The following is a 20,271-nucleotide window of genomic DNA, read 5'->3' as shown; positions in this document are numbered from 1 at the left end:
GCTTGTTAATTTTTTACTGAAATTGAGATACTGTGAATTTTACCTTTTTGGATGCTGGATTTTTTTTTTTGCGGGGGCGGGGGCAGTTGCAGTGGGGTGGTATCCTTATAAATATTCTTGAACTTTGTTCTAGGATGTAGTTAAATTATTTTGAAATCGTTTTGTTCCTTGTGAGGCTTACTTCTAAGCTCTGTTAGGTGGGACCAGCCTTGCATTGAGTCTGTGACTGATTGGGCATCATTACAAACCAATACCATTCTGAGTACTCTACCTGATAAACTGAATTCACAAGCTTTTTCCACCGCCAACTGGTGGGAACACAAACTATTTCTGGCCCTTAGTGATGGGCTGTAGGGATTGTTTCCTCCTCCTTCTTTCAGGTGGCTCCTTTCTGCAGCTTTGGTTAATTTCCTCTCATGCATGTTCTAATCAGTACTTCACTGAAGACTCAAAGGGGACCCTCTGCAGATCTCTGCAGCTCTTGGTTCTGGGACTCTGCCCTGTGAACTCCAGCCACGTTGGTCTCTGCAGACCCCACAATGTGTCTCCTTCCTGCTCTGAGGCCTAGAAACTCTCCAGGCAGCCGCTTGGGCTCATTGCATGTGTTTCTGTCTCTCCAGGATCACTGCCTTGTGCTACCTGATGGCAGGTGTTTGAAAACCATTGCTTTGTATTTTGTCCTTTTGTTTGTTTCAGGCATGGGAGAGGATGTAAATCCAATCCCTGTTACTCCATCCTGACCCAAAGTGGAAGTCCAGCAGTATATATATTATATACTTTATAAAATACTTTCTAAACTACATTTTCTTACTACTTGTTGGTGGATATAATGCAATTAACATTTGTGTATTGTTCTTTTATTAAGCAACTTTGCTTTGTAATGTATCATCAGGTTTTGGTACTGTAACAACCCCAAATCTCACGGACTCTCAATGACAAATGTTTATTTTTCACTCTTGGTACATCCCTTGCTGGCCATCTGAAGTTCTGCTCCACATCTTTATTTTGGGATTCAGGCTGAAGGAACAGTGTTTAATAGGATATGACTCTCATGGCAGAGAGAAAAGATTGAATGATGCGATAAATCTTAAACTTCTCTAAAGACACACATGTTACTTACACTCACATTTTATTGGCCATAAAAAGTCTCATGATGAGTCCTGATGTCTGGTGGGAGGAGGAATGTATAAGCAGTGACGTGTTTGAGCTGGCACATACAGGCTTATGAGAACTGATTGTACACAACTCTGTCCAACACCGAGTTTTGTGTCATCACATTGGTAACTTGAAATCGGCTATGGCAGAAGTATTTACACCATGTAAATGGACAAACACAACAAATCAGCATTTTTTTTCCTAGAGAGCTAATTGTTAAACTTTTAGTAGCAAACCACTTGGTATATGACTCGTTTAGAGAGTAGCAGTTAATAGTTTGGAACAAGATTATTTTCTGTCACATTTTAACAATTTGCCTGTGTGTGTGTGTGTGTGTGTGTGTGTGTGTGTGTGTGTGTTTAAATTTTACTAGCTACGACCTCTAGTGCAGTACTGAATAGGAATAGTGATAAAGGGCAAACTTGTCTTCCTCTAGTGTTAAAAGGAATGCATTTTATCATTGAATATATTTGCTTTGAGTTTCTTGGAGAGAGTATTTATCAGAGTAAGGAAATTTTTTCACTTTCTGATGTCACAGATTCACTTACTTGATCAATCAGTGCTATCAAATACTTCTGCATTTATTGAGATGGTTTTTTTAGTGTTAATATAGTGAAAATTGCATTAATGGATTTTTTTGGTATTGAACTAACCTTGCATTCCTGGGATAAGCATTTATCGAGATGCTTTTTTTAGTGTTCATATAGTGAAAATTGCATTAATAGATTTTTTTTGATATTGAACTAACATTGCATTCCTGGGATAAGCCCATCCTTTTATTTTATTTTATTTTTTTATGTTTTCTAGGCTTCTGTATTTAGAAATTTTATATTTACATTTATGAATGAGATTGGCATATGTAATTTTACTCACTTGGAAAGGTTTTGGTATCAGAGGTTTTTTGTTTGTTTCTTTTAGCTTTATTAAATGACTTGAATAATGTTCCTTAATTTTCTGTTTTCTGTAGTTTAGGTAAAATTGGAATTATTTCCTTCTTGAATGTTTGGTAGAACTTGATAGTTCTAGTTGCCTTCTGGACCTTGAATTGTCTTTGAGAGAAGATTTTTAAGTACTGATTCAGTTTTCTGAAGGTTATAGATTTTCTTTTTTATGTTTCTTGAGTCAGTTAGGGGAAATTTATGTTTTCCTAGGAATTTGTCCATCTTACCTGTTTTGCAAATTTTTGGTGTAAAATTATTTCTTCTGTTCTGTTCTCAATGTCTGCTGTATCTGTAGTTTTCTCCCCTTCTGTTTATTTCTGTTATTGTTTATTTGTGCTTTTTCCTTTTTTCTTGATCATTTTTGCTAGAGATTTGTCAATTTTATTGGTCTTTTTAAAGAGCCACATTTGAACTTTGTTGATCATCTTTATTAAGGGATTGGCAACTAAAGCCATGGGCCAATTCTGGCTGAGGCCTGGTTTTTTTTGTTTGTTTGTTTTTTTAGCTGAGCCATCCTGCCACCTGTTGGTAGCTCAGCGGCAGCTCAGCTTGGGCCAGGACTCGAACCGGTGAGGCCTGTTTTTCTATGGCCAGTTAGCTAAGAATGGTTTTTATATCTTAAAAGTGTGTGTATATACATAAACTCACACACACAAGGAAAAAGATGCCACAGAGACCATAGGTGGCTCATGAAACCTAAAATATTTTCTGTCTGGCCCTTAACATAAAGTTTGCCAACCCATCCTCTCTGCAGTTCTGGCTTTTTGCTCACTGATCGTGTATCTTACTTGACTGTCAGCTCAGCCATGCCGTGAATGGTTTCTGTGCATATCTCGCCTGCCCCAGTGCTAGAAACAAAAATTTTAACCTCTGTTTTTTACACATATTTGTTTTGTTTTCTGGCATAGACAGTCAAGCAGTGATTGGGACCAGTAGTTTATGAAAAATGGATGAGAACAGAAATTTAAAATTGAAAAATTATGCCTAGCGACGTAGAAGACCACCATTATTCCATTTTAGTGGTGGACTATCCCTCGGCATCTCCCAGAGCACCAGTGTGCTTTGCAGTGTAGTCTGCGAGCAGCTATGAACTTAGTCATATTGATTTCACTGTCTAAATCCTGGATCCTAGAAAGTGATCGTTTTTTTGGGGAGCTAAAAGGGAGTGAACTGTATCATGTACATTGCAAAGCAAACAGAAATGCCCTCATATGGCATTATCCAAGTTTCTTGCCAGGATTACCAGGATTAGCTGATGGTTCAGTGTCTTTTAAAGAATGCCCCGCCCCCTTTTTTTTCATTTCTTGGTATTTTATTTTTTTTCACGTCAGATAGGTAATATGCCGATGTCTTAACAAGGTTTGTGGGAGGCACAGCTCACACACAAGCGTGAGCACCCAATCATCACACTTATGAACTCCAAAAGGATCGTCATTCCTTGGTTTTTAGGCCAGGGTGGGAGTAGACTTCACCCTTTCACTTTGTCTTTTAAATAACTTTTCTCTGGGGCTCCACCCCTTTTTTATATATTTTTTGCACTCAGGGTAGTTTTATTCATACTTCATAACATTGATTCAATTACTACCCATAGATTTAATGATTTTCCCAAATTTCCCCCTATGTTTAATCTTATTCCTGGACTCCAGCCCCATAAGTCCAAGTTGGACATGAGTGCCATGTCTCACAGGCACTGAACTCAACCTCAACTCAACCCTTTTCACGTCTAGCCTACTATTACTTTGCTTTTTTTTCCCTACCAGTCTCTCTGCCTCTAATACATTTTCCCCATTTCTTCTGCTTCCCCACCCCACCCCAATACTGTCCAACCCCTGTGGCAAGTGTAATCTTTCTAATACACAAAATCAGCAGGCGTCATGCTCTGCTGCTGCCCCTCTTGCTCGTTCTTTCCAGGAGCACCATGCACCACTTCCCTGAAGGTTCATGATTACTCATGTCTTTGCATATGCTGCTGTTGCCTTTGCTTGAAATGCCCTCTCCCTTTTTGCATGTCTGGGAAAGACATCCAGTGAAGCTTGGCTCACGCATCATCTCCTCAAGCTCCCCGCGACTCAGACATAGCAGCCCTCCTTCCTGTATTCACATTCTATTTTGTATACACCTCCTTGTAGTACTTGGCTGTTCTCAGTCTATCCACTGTCTGCGTATCTGCCTCCCCTGTGAACTGAGCCTCCCCAGAAGCATGAGCTGTGCCTGTCTCTACATCCTCAGCTTAATATCTGGCACCTGTTAGGTACCTCATAAATATTTGATGAAAGAACAAATGAACAACAACAAAAAATTATACTCAGAATACATGTTCATTGCAAGCGTGTTTTTGTATAATAAAGAAGAATAAGCTAATTAAAACAAGAACAGAAACGTCCCTCTCCCACTCTTCCTCCTCCTCCTCAGATGGTTCACTTGGGCAGAACAGGGAGCGGTAGATGACGCTCAAGTCGTTTCCCACACCCGCCCGCTCGTATGGAGGCTTGCGTTCACATTGGTCCTGGCATGATCGACAACCGATGAACCCAGACAAGACTAAGATAAACGACTTGTCCTCCAGTAGAATAAATATTTCAAATAAAGTCAACCCAAGAAAGTCAGGCCAAACAGCTATTGATTGCTAAAAGCCTGAACTTAAGCCCAATGAATATTCCAAAGTTCACCTCATGCAGCTCGCCTAAATGGTGATCAATATGCAATTACTGCCCCCCTTTAAACATGTCTTACACTGCCTACCTGAAGAAGGGTTTTACTTTTAAATCTTTTGTTTATTGAATTTGCTTAGGCAGGATTAAAAAAAAAGAGAGAGAGAGAGAGACTTGGCCAAACCAGTCCTTTGCCCTTAGTATTTCAAACAATTCCGTGCTATTTGTGAAATGGTTTAAATGTATGCTGAGTGGTAACTGAAGGTGCCCTGTTACATGGCTGCCATTCATTTCAAGAGGCCTTTTCCTGAGTGACTATAAACGATAAAGATATTGTATCTCAGTTTCCTAATTTCTGCTCACATGATTATCTGCCCTAGTCATAACCTCTGTAAATTCAAGTTTATAAAATGGGTTCCTGAAGTCCAGCTGCACTGAAAATAAATGTATATTTTTTTGGTCTAGTTTCCTGTTAGAATTTCATCTTGATGCAGAAAACCCTTTTCTACTGAATTTAGAGGCTTGTTTGCCCTGCTCCTGATATTTAAGATACCATGTCTCACAAATATGCCTTTTTCATGCCACCGCCATCGTCAGACCCCTTTGTCATTTTTCACTTAACGCTGTTGTCACCGTTTTCCCTGCCCCGAAACTTGGTGTCCCTTCATCACACGGCTGCCAGATTAAGCCTTCTGAAATGTACCTGAAACATATTCACCTAGTACCCTCCTTTTCTGAACATTTCACGGCTTCTCCATACCGATGGCATGGAGCCCAGGTCCCCTGGCAGCACGTCTGGGGCCTGCCATGGCCTGTTCCTGCCCACCTCCCCTCCGTCATCTTCCACCACCGGTCATTCAGAACAATTTCTAGTTCCCTCAGGTGGCACACTCTTACAAACCTCCTGTGCCTTTGCACATGCTGTATACCCACCACCTCCACCTATGTCACTGCTGTCTCTTCTCTGCCTGGCAAATACTCGTTTTTCAGACTCCGTTCACATATCACCTTCCATTTGACACCTTCACTGACTTCTCCTGGATAAAATTAATTATCTCCAACTCTCACCTCCTTGGACTTCATTTCCACTGCTTCAGGCTTTTGAAATTATTTTTATTTACCTGTCCTTCAATTGCTTCAAAATGGGGAGCTTATATTTCTGAGCAGCTTGTGTAGTGCCTGCTTCATGAAGACTTGTGCTCAACAGTAACCTTTTTTTTTCCTTTTAAACTCAGTAGTTGGGTTGAATGTCATGTGTGAGTGTCTGTGGATTGTTTTGATTGATCCCACAGCGAGGGGAATAAGTGTAGGGATATTTTAATACATTCTTAATATTTGGCCTTGGTACCAAGTGAGATAACCAGCTATCTCAGTTTGCCCAGGACTGAGGGGTTTCCTGGGATATTGTACTTTCAGTGCTAAAAATGGAACAGTTACAGGTAAACCAGGATAGTAGAGCACCAAGAGGCACTGTTGGCAAGCTTTTTATCTATTCTCCTTTCCTCCACTCATTGGGACCCAGCCCTGGCTGGCTTGTCTGACCCAGGAGAGCATGCTTTGGCACCATTTAGCACTTTAATAATGGAATGTTTTAGAGTCTTTACTCTACAAAAGACTATCCAAAGGGTGTGTTATTTCTAGTTCCTTTTCTTTGGCTTTCAGGTAGGAAATTGGATGACGGGCTTTAGGTTATGCTATCACCACCTTTTTTATCAGACTTGCCTCCCCTTGCCTGACCAATCGCCTTGCTCCGTCTGTTAATTCTAGCCCTTTTTTATCTTTAGTCTCCTCCTCGCCACTGGCTTCTTGACACCCTTAAGATATGGTTCAATTGCCTATGTTTTTAAAAATAATAATTTAAAAAATCTTAACCCTGGTTTCCCTCTCAAGTTGATGGACTTTTCTCTCGGCTTTACGAATGAGTAGCCCACGCTCACCCCTCTTACTTTCTGACCTCCTGTCAACTATTTACATATATATCCGTCTTTTCCCATATTCCCCCACGTACATATAATCTCTCTCACTCTGAAGTAACTAACAACATAACGGTTCCTGAACAAACATGTTGAATTGGATCTTCTTAACTCACGGAGTCGGTTCTTTACTTGGAGGCCTTCTTGCGTCCTACAAGCAAGACTAGCCTTTCATCCAGCCCGCGTTTCTCTCTCTGATCGAAGCCGGAAGGCTGATCCTTGTCGGGTCTGGAACATGGCAGCCTTAGGTCTGTTTTTGGACCACGCCAGCTCATTTTCACCTTAGGCCCTTTGCACTTGCTGCTCCTTCTGCCTCTGATATTTTGCCCCTAACATGTACATGACCAGTTCATCTCTGATCTCAATACAAATGTTACCCCTAAAGAGGCCTTCCTTAATTACCTAACCCCAAAGACCCTCTCCAGCCATTCTTTCACATTGCTTTATTTCCATGACACTTAACCACTGTCAAGCATCTTGCATTTCCATTTGTCTCCTGCAGTTAGAATTAAGCTCCATGAGCACCGGGTCTTGATCTATCCTATTCACAAAAGAGCAATCCAGTAAATATTTGTAGATTGAATAGGACCTGAGGGGAAAAAAATTCTATGCTGACTTATACTTTTCCTTGGTTATTTCATATGAATTTAGTCTCCCCAAGTAGGTTTCAGTGGTTCTGAAAACAGAAGCCATGTTTTAATTTTTGTTTTTCTCCTGTGCCTGCCGCAGTACTAAGTGCTCTATCAATACTAAGTAATGGCTTGGTTGGTAGACTTACCAGCTGTAGTAAGATGTGAAATGACTGGCTTGCTCCTCTCCGTCTCAGAGTGTTACAGGAAGCAGTGTAAGGTTATGGAAAATGATAGCCCTGGGGGTCCCAAGAGACTGGGAAAGAGATGGAGTGTGGGGGTCTCCCCTGGGGAGGGGGATCCCGCTGGAGGTTCCTTGGAATGGGCCTCCTTTGGGGGAGGGAGACAAGAAACTGTAGCCAAAAGAGCTGTATTAACTTGACATTTTCTGCAAAGATCTGGGTTGTCCCGCAGAGCGAAGAAAGCCTGAACATAGGGAACTTCTGACCATTTGACTTCCCGTCTGTAAAACAAATCTAGCTGCATGATAGTATTAGAGCTAATACTTCCCTCCGAAGGGCAGGTTTCCCTGTCTTCTAACTTGTATTGAGGTGAAAACCTCGTAACAAAAGAAAACTAGGCACCGCTTTTTTTTTTTTTCAGAGTCGGGGGGTTAAATCTTTCAGGATGTAATTCAGGGGCGTGTAGGCGCATGAGGACTGATAACTCACCTCCCAGTAACCGATCTAGAGCATCCTCCACATCCTGAGTGGGGGACGTGGCGTGCCAGGATTTAGTCACGTCTTACCTGGGCAGCCGGCCCATGGCCCAGAGTGGGCACTTGTATTGCCCATGTGTGGGGGAGGGAGAAAATGCTCATCTGTGGGGGAGGAAGAAAAGAAAGGCGTCTCTTTGCAATTCGCCTCCCAATAACCTATCTGGAGTGTCCTCCAGATCCTGAGTGGGCCAGGGAGACAGCATGACTCAGTTCCGTGGCGGGTGAGGGGACATGGCGTGCCAGGATTTAGTCATGCCTTACTTGGGCAGCCACCCCATTTCCCTGGGTGGGCGCCTACCTAACTCCGTGTGTCCCCTCCTGGACTTTTGACACCAGCCTGTAGGCCGGTAAAGGCACTCACCGATAATGGGGTGTAAAAAAGAAAAGAAAAATTTTAAAAAAAGAAAATGATAGTCCTCCAAAAAGTAGCTGCAAAAGCAGTAGCTAGTGGCAGGATTATTCTATGACTTTTGGATTCAAAGGGGGAAAAAAAAATCACCTTTATTTTTTCTTGAAAATAGATGATCTTTTCTAATTCTCCAACCTTTGATATTAAGGTAATGCTTCATATAGAATTTTTAATGTATACCTTTTGTACTTATCATTCTGACCACAAAAAGTTGTTCATTTTACTACATACTCTCATAATTGTTAACAAGTGTGCAATATTCCATGTAGTTATACCAAAATGTAATACAGTAAGACCTTGGATTGTGAGTAACTTGGTTTGCGAGTGTTCTGCAAGACAAGCAAACGTTTCTAATACATTTTAACATGGTAAACAAGTGATGTCTTGTAATACGAGTAGTTTGTTTCTGGAACGAATTATGCTCGCAAACCACGGTATTACTGATTGTCTCATTGGTGGATATTTAAGTTGTTTTTGTTCTTTATTTTTTCCACTATAGTGAGTACTAGAGTCAATACACATTATTATTATTGTTATTATTATTATTAGTAGTAGTAGTAGTAGTAATAGTATTAAAATCTAGACCAGCCCCATGAAATGCCTTCTCTGAAACCATTTTTGTTCCCAGAGAAAAGAAGATTTCCCGGAGCAGTGCCCTGAAAGTGCTGGACCACGCCATGATCGGACCCGAGGGCACGGACAATTGCCATAAATTTGTTGACATTCTTGGGTTACGAACCATCTTCCCCCTCTTTATGAAATCTCCCAGGAAGATCAAGAAAGTGGGGACCACTGAGAAGGAGCATGAAGGTAGGATTCCCTGGGGCAGTCAGCCCAATTCAGGTGCATTACGAGAAACGGGGGGGATGAGCTGCGTTCTGAAAAACTCTGACATGCAGTTGAGGAGCAGACGCTTAACGCTGCCTTTTTCTTTTTTATCTTTTTATTTTCCGTGCACGGAAAAGCCACCCAGAGACCCCAGACCGCTGATGGCGTTTGTTGCACTGGTTCTCTGCTTGCTGGAATTCTAGTGGTTCCATTTCCTTCTGGCCTGTTAATAAGTCTGTGCGTGAGGGTTTTGTTTTCTCCGCCATAATTTGTAGCAAGTTGTCTCCCTGATGGAAGACCCTTTTGAAAAGAGTAATGAGGTGGCAACACATGTCACCTCCGGAGTGGTGCTTTTGTGTATTTCTGTATTAAAGGATGATTCAGCTAACATCAGGAATTGCCGAAATAAACTATTTACAGCCCGGATTCCCCTTTTTATGTTTCTCCTCCCTGATGGTGCATACTCCCAGCAAAATGCGGCCATGAATTGCGATGCTGTAACCACAGCAGTTACTGCTAGGCCAATCTCTTCCCGCTATTGTCTAGTGGCCTGCTGCACCCCTCCCCCCAGTAAATCGCCACCGTGCAATCTGGAAGGCCAGGGATTTATGGGCACTGACAGTTCTGCTGGAAGCTAACAGATACTTGCATCAGGGAATTTACATGGTTGAGTGGTTATTGTAGGGAGGGGGCAGAAAGGGGGATGGGGAGCTGGTGTGTGTGAGAGAGGAAGAGAACCTGAGCTGATTGGTTGACTAATTTGGTTGTCTTGTCAAAAGTTAACATCTGTCCCATGGTTTGGGTGATTTTTTTGGGGGGAGGGAATCAGTGAATGATAGAATTGGCACCGGTACCTTCAGGATCTTTTGCGTTCCTCGCCCTCCTGGGTAAGCTTCGCTTCTCGGATTGACTTGGCTTAGTGTCTTCCAACTGGAGGGGCTCAAGGAAAGGTGATGTGACTTATCTTCTGTGGTGATATCTTCTCTGATCAGATCAACTCCCCAGAGACAACAGAAAGTCTGGCAAGGGAGGAACTGGCAATGCAAACAACTGTGAACTAGAGATCCGAGAACAAGTCACCTTACATCCGATATTGACCAATCACCACCCATAAACATGTTAACCCTACAGCTGACCTTTTTTCTTTTCTCAATGGAAATTCAGCAAAATGAGGTTTGGGAGAGGGAATAGGTGGTCTTGGAGATCTAGGAGATAAAATTTTGGAGACAGTCACCTGCCCCAGCCCTAGAAGTGCTGTGTTATAGGCTGTCTTATTTAGGCCTCACCACCTGTGAAGTAGATAGTAATACCTTTGTTTTTTCAGGTAAGGAAATCAGCTGGGAAAGGAACCAAGCTATAGTTCTGCAACTAACGAGCTGTGTAACTTTGGACCCTTATGTCACTTCTCTGGACTGCATTTTCCTTCCTGGTCTGTAAAATGGGGAAGCCAGACCAGGGACCTAGAAGCCCTGATAGCGATACCTTAAGATTCTGAGGCACAGGCCCTGTTGTCATGGCTTTGTCCTGGAATCCAGGAAGCTCCTCAAGGGCTGTGCTATATGGCTGACCTGCTGGGTGCTGGTGAGAGACTGTGCTGCGTCTTGATCGTGCTGGAGGAAAGCGAAGGAAAACGGAAACGGCCCTTCGCTGGCTCTCGCTCGGCGTGCGTGGTACTGAGAGCAGGAGAAGTGACAGATTCAGCGAGCAGCTGTTTTCCTTCTGAAAAATGTGCCCGGTGGCATGCTGGAAACAGTACATTTGCTCCAGAGTACTCGCATTAGGGATTTGATAACATTATATTAGTGAGGGCAATGGCTTGGTAAGACGGCTCCTGGAAGGCATGTTTGGACTGTAATGGCTGGAGAGGATGAGCTCTGCATCTCCGATACGCCAGCACCCAGAAAGAAGACGCGGACCCCAAGGAGACAATAGCGCTCTGGGCCTCCTCTCAAAGGAAGTCCCAGCTCGGTGCTGCTGCTGGCCAGCTGGCCCTTGTGCCTTGAAGGCAGGGTGAGAATGCAGGTGGAGCAGGGCAGTGTGCTGGCCCTCCTCATGCAGGTGGACTAGCTCTGTAGGCTGAGTCAGAGCACGGTGGCCTCAGACCATCGGGAGTATTTACAGATGTGCGCAGCTCATTCCTGCCCCAGGCTTCCGCCGTGCCCTTCCCTCCACCTGCAGCAATTGTCTCTATCCGCCTGGCTACCTTTAGTTTTGATGTCACTTTCTCAGGGAGCAGATCGTGAGCCCCTAGACAGCATTGAGGCTCCCGTTAAATGGACTCTTGATCCTGGGACTTTGCCTTCATAGCCTTGAAGATTATGGAACCAGCGGCCTTGTCGCCTCTGGGTCCCAGGGCCCAGCCTTGGCACGTGGTGGATGCGCAGTAAATGTTTATTGACTGCGTGATGAACTTCCCTGGAAGACTGCTCATTGAGAGCAAACATGGGTTTGCGGCTCTCCTCAGAACCCTGCAAGGCCAACGTCAGTAGTTGACTTTAGTTCAGATTGATAGTTGTCAGTCATACACCTGGGGTGAGTGCCTTTCACCCAGCTTATTTGGCAGCAAAAACAAGTGAGTTGCTAGTCATAAATTTTACTTTGTCTCATGGGCTTGGTGATTACGGCAGAAGCTCCCCTTCAGAGCCACATCCTTAAGGGCCGTGTTGTGGATAGAACTTCCTTATATGTGTGTTCACCCTATGACAAGCTTCTTTCGATGATCCAACAACTCCTAATCAACACTATAGACAGGGGATCAGCTTGCCATTCCAGAAGCTCTGAAGGGCTGCCTGCACTCTTCCCTGACTTTTCTGTCAAACCTCAGGGGCTTGTCACATATCAGGGTTAGCCTCCTTTAAGTTTATTCTGGTCCAGTCTCAGCCCTCATCACGTCCCAGGACCTTCCCCAGACTCCTATGGTTGCAGTGTCGCCTAGTGTGGTACAGATGGATCCACTGCTATCAACCATGTGTTCTTGGGCAAATTCCTAAATTCCCTGGTCCTCAGGTGCCTCATCTATAAAACAGTGAGGCTAGCAGGGGTCGGCAAACTGCGGCTCGCGAGTCACACGCGGCTCTTTGGGTATGTTCCGTCTCAAAAGTTTGCCGACCCCTGGAAGAGCCAATCCTGTCCCTCACAACAATTTAAAAATTATTCAAGAGCCATAAATATATTTTTACATAATCACCACAATGTGAATAATATCCTTTAAAATTTTTATAAATGAAACTATGATAGTTTTATTTTCATTTTCAGTTTTGCTTTAGAGCCACGTATACGTACCCAAAGAGCCGCATGTGGCTCGCGAGCCGCTGTTTGCTGATCCCTGGCGGCTCTTCTGTCTCAAAAGTTTTCTGACCCCTGGCCTAGATCTACCACACAGGGTGGTTGTAAGGGTCAGGTGAGATGACACCTATGCTTAGCAAAGATGCCAGAAGATAGTAGGCACCTTAAGAAGTATAAGTTCTCTCTACCAAATCTTTCTCCAGCTTTGCTCACCCTGGCCTTAGTCACAGGCACCCATCCTTCTTAGAGGTCACCGGGAAGGTCAACCAAGCTCATAACCTTGGTTGGGGGAGGACTGGGAGAGTGTGGGTTTTCTTTGTGCTGAATAGTGGGGTGGCATCAAAGCAGCTGCATTTCCAAAGCCAACAAGTTTGAGAGAGGAGAACTTAACCATTAAGGTGAATCTAGAGACAAGGGGAGAAGAAAAAACTGTCCTTGTAACCTAGAATTGCTGGTAATTTAGTTCCTCTTTTGTGAGTTGGGGTGGAGAAGGAAAAGAATTATTGTAATTGAAATCCATTCAGGTTTGCATAATAAAAGCTTCAGAAGTAGATCAGGGGAGGCACTTAGCTTGGGGGATGGTTGGAAAGAAATAATTTGCCCTTGCGTGCGATAGCATGATTGGCTGCCTCCTTGGTTTTACAAAGACTAGCACAGTATATATTGTCTCCTTGGTAGTAAATGCTTCAGAATAGGAGGGGAGAGCAAAAGAGCTGGGATCCAGAAATGGCATTTGACCTTTATTTCTTGTCTCTTTTTAAAATTCTTATTAAAATAGGTCCAATTTTTCTTGTATTGCTTCATTAGGTTGGTGAGTTATTGAGTTTGTAGCAGTTCTAGTTAAGTGCGCTATTTTACAGGAGGCTGTTGGGAGCTTTCCGGGGGTGAGCTCCCAAGCAGTGTGTAGGTGTGTGGTGTGCGTGTCGGGCATGTGCACACGGTTTACCTTATCAGCAGCGACAGCAGTTGATAACAGGTCAGCACTTGAAGGAATGCCTTTCTGTCATCTGCAAAGAATGGCGTTTCTGGTGGACTCCACTCCTAACAGTGAGGAAGTGCAAGTGAAAGCTCCCACCACCCGCCAGGGTTCCAAGAGGGAATCTGCAGAGCCTTTTCTGCAGTCAGAGAAGAAGGGAGTTGAGCCAATGTAGGCAAGAAAGAAACGTTTTTAGGCTCCATGGTGGACCGTAGCAGTGACATGGCATTGTTTGAGGCCAGCTCTTATTGGGGGCTCCTGCCGTGTTCCAAATTTAACAAAGACCTAGTATGTGACAGGTCTCAGCGAGAAAGGGAACAAAATAGAATGGCTGTCCTGGGAAAACTGCTCTTTCCCGGTGTTCCATCTCAATTCTTTTCCTCTGCCTGTCCATCAGATGTTTTCACGTGGATTGGCGGTGTCTTCCCCACTTCTTTTTTTTCCCTCCGTGTACTCTTCTTAGGTGACCGCATCTACTACCTGCAGCTTTAACCTCTATCTCTTTGCCATCAATTCCCAAATCTTCAACCTTGTCTCTTTTCCAAGCTCTGGTTGGCGCAGCCAATTAACCAGCAGACAACCCCACTAGATAAGATACTCACTTCTTCCAAAGCTATTCTTTCATTGCTCAGGCCTCTTCTGTTTCCGCTAAATGTCACCGCTCTCTACTCCACCACCCAAAGCAAAAGTCAGTGCACCATGCTTAACTCTGACATTCCCCACATATAATTGCTCTTAAGTCCTATGACTTTTACCTTATAAAAAGCTCTGGAATCAGTCTTCTTCATTGCCACTGACTGCCCTCGTCACCTCTCCTGAACTATCACTGTGGCCTTCGTAAGTCTCTGCTTTAGTTTCCCAATTTTCCTATCCTCTCAGAGTCCGTCCTGCATGCCATCACCCAAATTAGGGAGGCACTCCCAGCCCTCAAGGAATTTATAGTTTAAGGAAGGGGGGAAAAGCAATTTTGCAGCTATTTACTGAAAAACCATATTAGCACGTGTAAAGACATACCAGACAAGAGTACTTCATTATTAAACAGAATAAGAGAACAGGAACACTTAGAGGGGACGACACTTTTTGTAGAAGGGAGATGATCACACAGGTTAAAATGAAGGGCACTGGAATTTCAACCTGCCAGTTAATTTGTTGTTACCTGTATTCAGCGTGAATAAGAGTATCTCCTCACAACTCATCATGTTGGGAGCCTTAGAACAGCCCCACAAGGTTGGTGTTACTTCTTCTGAAAATGGGGAAATCGTAAGACTCAAGGAGATCATGACTTTGAGCCATACGGTGGTTACGTAGCTAAATTAAGACTTCGACCCTCAGCTTCCGATTGCAAATCTCACCCTTGTTTCACGAAGCCATGCCATTGGTATTTGTTCTTCTGGGTCCAGCCAAACTAGCTTGCTCTTCTCTGGATTGTTTATGACGTTAAAAGTTCTCAGTCAGAGACCTTATTTCTAATCTTGGTGCTTTGGCCCAGAGTAGGTCATCATGGTGGTGTGGACTCCTACTTATCCTTTCAAATTGTAAAAGTTGTTAGAAACAAATGGCTAATGACTTGGTGAAATTGTTTCTAAGTGCTGGTACATGGTAGGTGCTCAGTAAATATTGGGTGAATGAATAAATGCATTTATTTAACACCTATGTACCATCTACAATCATAATCGAGGCACACGCCTATAGTTAAGAGCATTGTGGACTCTTATGTTAACCAGTTTATGGTTCTCCTATAAGGCCACAGCATCTGTCCCATGGTGATGTTCAATACATGTTTGTTTATTCATCTATAAGCATAGGATTAATACCTACCTTCTTGGAATATTGTGAGAATTATTATTATTGTGAGATGACTTACACAAGGCTAACATAGTGTGGGGATTTGATAAATGTTAGTTTATTATGAATCATTATTTTAATACTGACCCCAGACATCATACTATACTAAATGTTATACTAGAAATTGTGGAAACCCAGACTCCTAAGGCTTAAGAAAAGAGATGACATTTGAGTGTCCCTTGAAAGATAAATAATATTTCATTTTTATATTAGTTAGGGTAATGGCAGAGGAGGAACTAAGGCATATATAACAGTTATTGTGATATGGGTTTCGGATGAAGACAAGACTTGGGTTGGTGTCTTGGTCCTGTCATGTATTAGCTGTGTGACGTTGGGAAAGTTGCTTAACCTCTCTGAGCCTCCATTTCCTCAATTGTAAAATTGGGGTAATATTGGAATCTCTCTTAAGGGTGCTGTATGAGGGTTAAATGAAATAATACACATAAAGTGCTCAGCACAGTGCCTGCATCATTAATATTAGTGACCGCGATGAAGATGGGTTTCTCACTTGTGTTTCTCTTCTTTCTACTCTGCCAGTAATTTTAGAAGCACTCGCCTGAAGAAATGCTTTTCCTCCCCGAGTCTGCCATTCATAGAGGTGGACTGTAAACATGCCAGTCCTCTGTGGAATGGAAGACAAAAGGCTTCCCCAGAGAGGACATACCAGGGAGCCCCAGGTCCCCATTTCTCCTCCATATTACCTGTAAACAGATAATTCAGAGATTTCTCCCACCCCTTTTTGTATTCCCCAAGCTTAAAAATCACAAAGGGTTGGTTCTAGTGGTCAGAACAATGAGCAAGTGAGGGATGAACAGTATTTAATTTTAAGAATGGCACTAAGTCACATACTAACAGGCACTTTATGTTCAACAAGGATGGAGAAGCCTTGCTGTTGCTTTTTTGTTGCTATTTGAAAACGTTATAATTGAACAGTTTCTGGATCAGCTCCTTTTCTCTCCCTCCAGCTGCTTGTCTCACTCCTGACCTCGGATGACAAAATGTGGGGATGCTGAAATAGCAATGTGTTTGGGTTTGGGGTTCCTCTCCACAGGCTTGAGGGGATGATTTTGAGTGTGGCGCATCTGCTTTGCTAACTGGTTCCAGTCATATTAAGAATGTACCCTCAGGCCTTTCTTTCCCAAGTAGAACACAGCATAGTTTTTTGCCAATGAGGAAGACAGTGAAACACAGGATGTTTTGCCATCCTGGAAGAAATTGTTATTTTCCTTCGCAGGGAGGTGGGGGAAACGGGCTAATGGGCAGCTCACATTTATCGGGCATCTACTAATATACTCAGAGCTTTACAAGTGGACCTGCTCTATGAATTAGGCATTCTTAGCTCCCTTTTTACAGATAAATCTCAGAGAGTTTGTTAATTACCAAATACCTTTGAACAGAGGAGTGGCAGAAGCAAAATTTCAGCCTGGGTCTGCTTTTAAAGCTTCTTCCAACACCAAGGTGGCTCCAGTGGTCTTTGGTTGGTATCCAGCGGCAGCATAGAGTAGCGGAAGGAGGGTTGTCTTTGTAGGCAGACAGACCTGGCTTCAAGTCCCCGCTGTGCCCCCAGACGAGCTGGTGGCCTCGGGCAAGTTATTCTCTCTGGTCCCTGAATTCCTTTTCAGTCAACAAGCCTGATAAAATCTTTCTTAGAGGGCTGTGAGAAGAACGGTGATCATGAGCATCCTACGTAGTCTCGAGTAATATGGTTACTGCATATCAGCCTCCTTTCAAAAAAGTCGTCCCTGCCTCTCCTAGTTCTCATGTTGACATATAGGATCAAATTCCCTGTCTTTTGTGGATGGGAAGCCCAGTTGTGGACCAGGACTCCATGTGTAGACAGGCTGGGTCGTAACAAGAGCTAACAGAGGGGTGGGCCAATCACTAGTTATCATAATGGCCTGTTCACCTGGACCCTTAGTTGAAATCCGGGTTATGCTAGCTAGTCCTGTTAAAATGTATCCCCTCTTGAATGAGTTACCAGACCCTTCTACTTCAGTTTGATGCTCTTACAGAGAGTTTATTTCTATGGATAAAAGCCCTATAGGTAGGTCAGTGAGGCTTCCTTCATTTTTTTATTAAGTAAACCGCTAACCCCTCCTTTGTGCCAGGCTTGGTGCTATAGACGGAAGGTGAACATATTCACAGCCCTGCTGGGGAGAAATAGCAACCTGTACTTACATTACAAGGTAAGAATAAAAGGTGAATAATAAGCTCACAGCCCAGTTAGGGAGACAGACACAGAAACCTGCACTTACCTGACAAGGTAAAAAGGTAGAAGAAAGTGTGAAACACTGGGAGAGCACGGAGGAGATGTTCCTAATCCAACCTGGGTGGTGAGAGAACAGGTGGAGATGAGGAACAGCTGCCCTTAGACATGTGGCCCTAAGCCACACCTTAGGCATGACTTAGCCAGGTGTAGGAATGTCAAGTGAAACAAAGCGACATGTGTAAAAGAAAAGTTGGGAGGGACACACTGCAGTGAGCCCTAAACCTAGATGCCTATCAGAAGCATCTAGGATCTTGTTTGAAGCCTGAGTTCCTGGTTCCAGCAGTCTGCAGAATGTTGGCGGATCGGTACTATATTAAGCTCCCTGGAAATACCTGTGAAGCCCTGCCAAGCAGCTGAGAGAGCTGACTGAATTCATACATGTATGATGCTTAGGACAGTGCCTGGAACACAGTAAGCATTCCTTAACGTCAGCAGTTATTGCGGCTCTTACAGTTATTTTATTACGTTATTCAGTAAAAAAGGACTCCCCCACATTTTTATAGGTCACAGGCATAGTACTAATTTTAGTTATTTTGACTATTTCAGCGAATTTAGAACAAATTCAATTTTGATAGAGGGCCTGAGTGGAGAGGATGAAGAAGAAACATTTATCACGTCTTTTTTTTCTTCCGCGTTTTTCATTTTGCTAGGTAGAAACCCAGTTCTTTAAGTGACAGCATTAGCTGAATTCTTATTTTGGATATAGAATTTTCCACTGGCACATTTTTTACTTTGTCACTATGACTGTTAGTTTTCATTTATAATCTTGATTAAATTTTGTAGAAATGGTTTAGTATGCAGTGTATCTTCTTTATAGAAGTTAAACAAATACCAGGAATGTAGAAGCAATAATAGAGAAATAGCCAAACCTTTTTAGGTTATTTCTCCAGCATTTTTAGGTGGTACCAAATTGAGGAAATAACTTAGGGACTAGGCAGTAATTAACTGTGGGCCCTGTTTTATGAAAATTCGACACATAACCTTTACTGGAATATGCTTCATAATGTTCCCATTTGACAGCTTTTTTTCTAACCACTCTGAAAGGCTTTTACATTCTTGATCTCATTTCATCTACTCTTTACAGTAACCCTATGAGCCGTGTGTTATTACCCACATTCTACAGGTGAGAACACGGAGGCGTAGAGAAGTTGTCATTTTCCAAAGATCACACAGCTAGGACTTGGTCTTACTGGGATTTTAACCCAGGGTTTTTCCACGGCTGCTGTCCCTCCTCCCCATAAATCAGGGTTGCTCACCTGTAGTGAGCCTAATTTAAACTGCTGGGTGTCTGTTCCTATTTAATTTCTTCAGGTTATCAGTAGCCCTGGCCCCAGTACTGCATAAATTATCTCCATCTCTCGCTCTGCCCAAACATTTTGCCCTGCCACACTTTGTTCACTTCTGGGCTTCCACCTTTAGGCTGCATTTGCCCACAGATATCCTCCTCTCTCCTCGGGGCCTCTCATACCCGAAGCTCAGTACTGGCTTCAGCCTCCGATTTTTGGTCCTAAACATTCCCATCTGGTTCTCACAATTACCTGCCTTTAGTTAAACATGTCACTCAGCACTGAGGCCTGTTTTCTCCCTCTGTTGGTCCCCTCTTGAGAATGAAACATAAATCTATAGTTTTCAACCCTGACTGATCATCTTCACTTGAAGAGCTTTGACAAAATACATGTGCCTGAGGGCTGGCCGAGTGGCTCAGTTGGTTAAGAGCTCGCTCAAGAGTGTGAGCTCTGAGCAACAGGGTCGCCGGTTCAATTCCCAGCCCCAGCTGAGCTGCCGCTGAGCTGCCAACAGGTGGCAGAATGACTCAGCTAAAAAAAAAAAAAAAAAAAACATGTGCCTGGGCCCCACCTCCAGAAATTCTGAGGACTGGGACTCAGAGCATCTATGTTTAGAAAGCTTCAGAACCTGTTACTTAGTGAGTGTGGAGAACCACTGGCCAAAATGTTCAGAGCACAAGCCTTGTAAGCATCCTTGTTACTTTCTCTCTGTGCCAAGAGAAGAGCTTGACATGGTAGGTCTTTCTTTGGGGGAGGCTTGTCAAAAATAGCATTGTTGCTTTTTCTGAATATGGGTAAGATTAACTAATGGAGGCAATTTAAGCATGTTTAAAATGATGGAGGGAAAGTAAAAAAATCACCCCCAGTCTCACCTTCCAGAATTAATTACTGAAAATATCGTGGACACCATCCATTCAAACATCTGTGTTAGGGGTGCGAGTTGTATATGTGTGCATATAATTTTGTGTAAAAGGAATATGCTGTTTTGTAACCTGCTGTTTTTACTCATTCTGTCTCAGATGTATTTGTCAGGGGTGAGTCTTTTAATACAGTTAGAAAGCGAGAGTATTTTTATAAGGCAGGATAGATTTCAGGTTAAATGATTCGGTCATGGAGGCGACAGCCCTTGGAAAGGTGCGCTGTGCTTGGAGAGTGATATTGGCTCTTCCAAGTGTCGTGTACATGCTGGGACTGCAGGATGGTCAGGAAGTGAGGTGTGGACGGAAGGCTCATGTGTCTCAATTCATTTGGTTATAATACAAGGAGAAGCGAAGATGCCTTTCAGTGGCATTTTTTTTTTTAATGT

The 20,271-nt window shown here is 43.2% G+C and overlaps 1 protein-coding gene across 2 annotated transcripts in view; it reads left to right on the top strand.

Moving 5' to 3' along the window:
- CTNNBL1 (catenin beta like 1) overlaps nt 1-20,271 on the top strand; it is a 167,093-nt gene that overhangs the window by 85,388 nt on the left and 61,434 nt on the right. For both annotated transcript variants that reach the window (XM_019625080.1, XM_019625081.1), the window contains exon 11: nt 9,105-9,286. In XM_019625080.1, the coding sequence (XP_019480625.1) occupies nt 9,105-9,286 (182 nt within the window). The remainder of the gene's footprint in view (nt 1-9,104; nt 9,287-20,271) is intronic.

The sequence above is a fragment of the Hipposideros armiger genome, unplaced genomic scaffold (assembly GCF_001890085.2).
Source record: "Hipposideros armiger isolate ML-2016 unplaced genomic scaffold, ASM189008v1 scaffold_613, whole genome shotgun sequence".
NCBI lineage: Eukaryota > Metazoa > Chordata > Mammalia > Chiroptera > Hipposideridae > Hipposideros > Hipposideros armiger.
The sequence above is the reverse complement of the archived record's forward strand: the minus strand, read 5'-3'. Positions and strand labels throughout refer to the sequence as shown.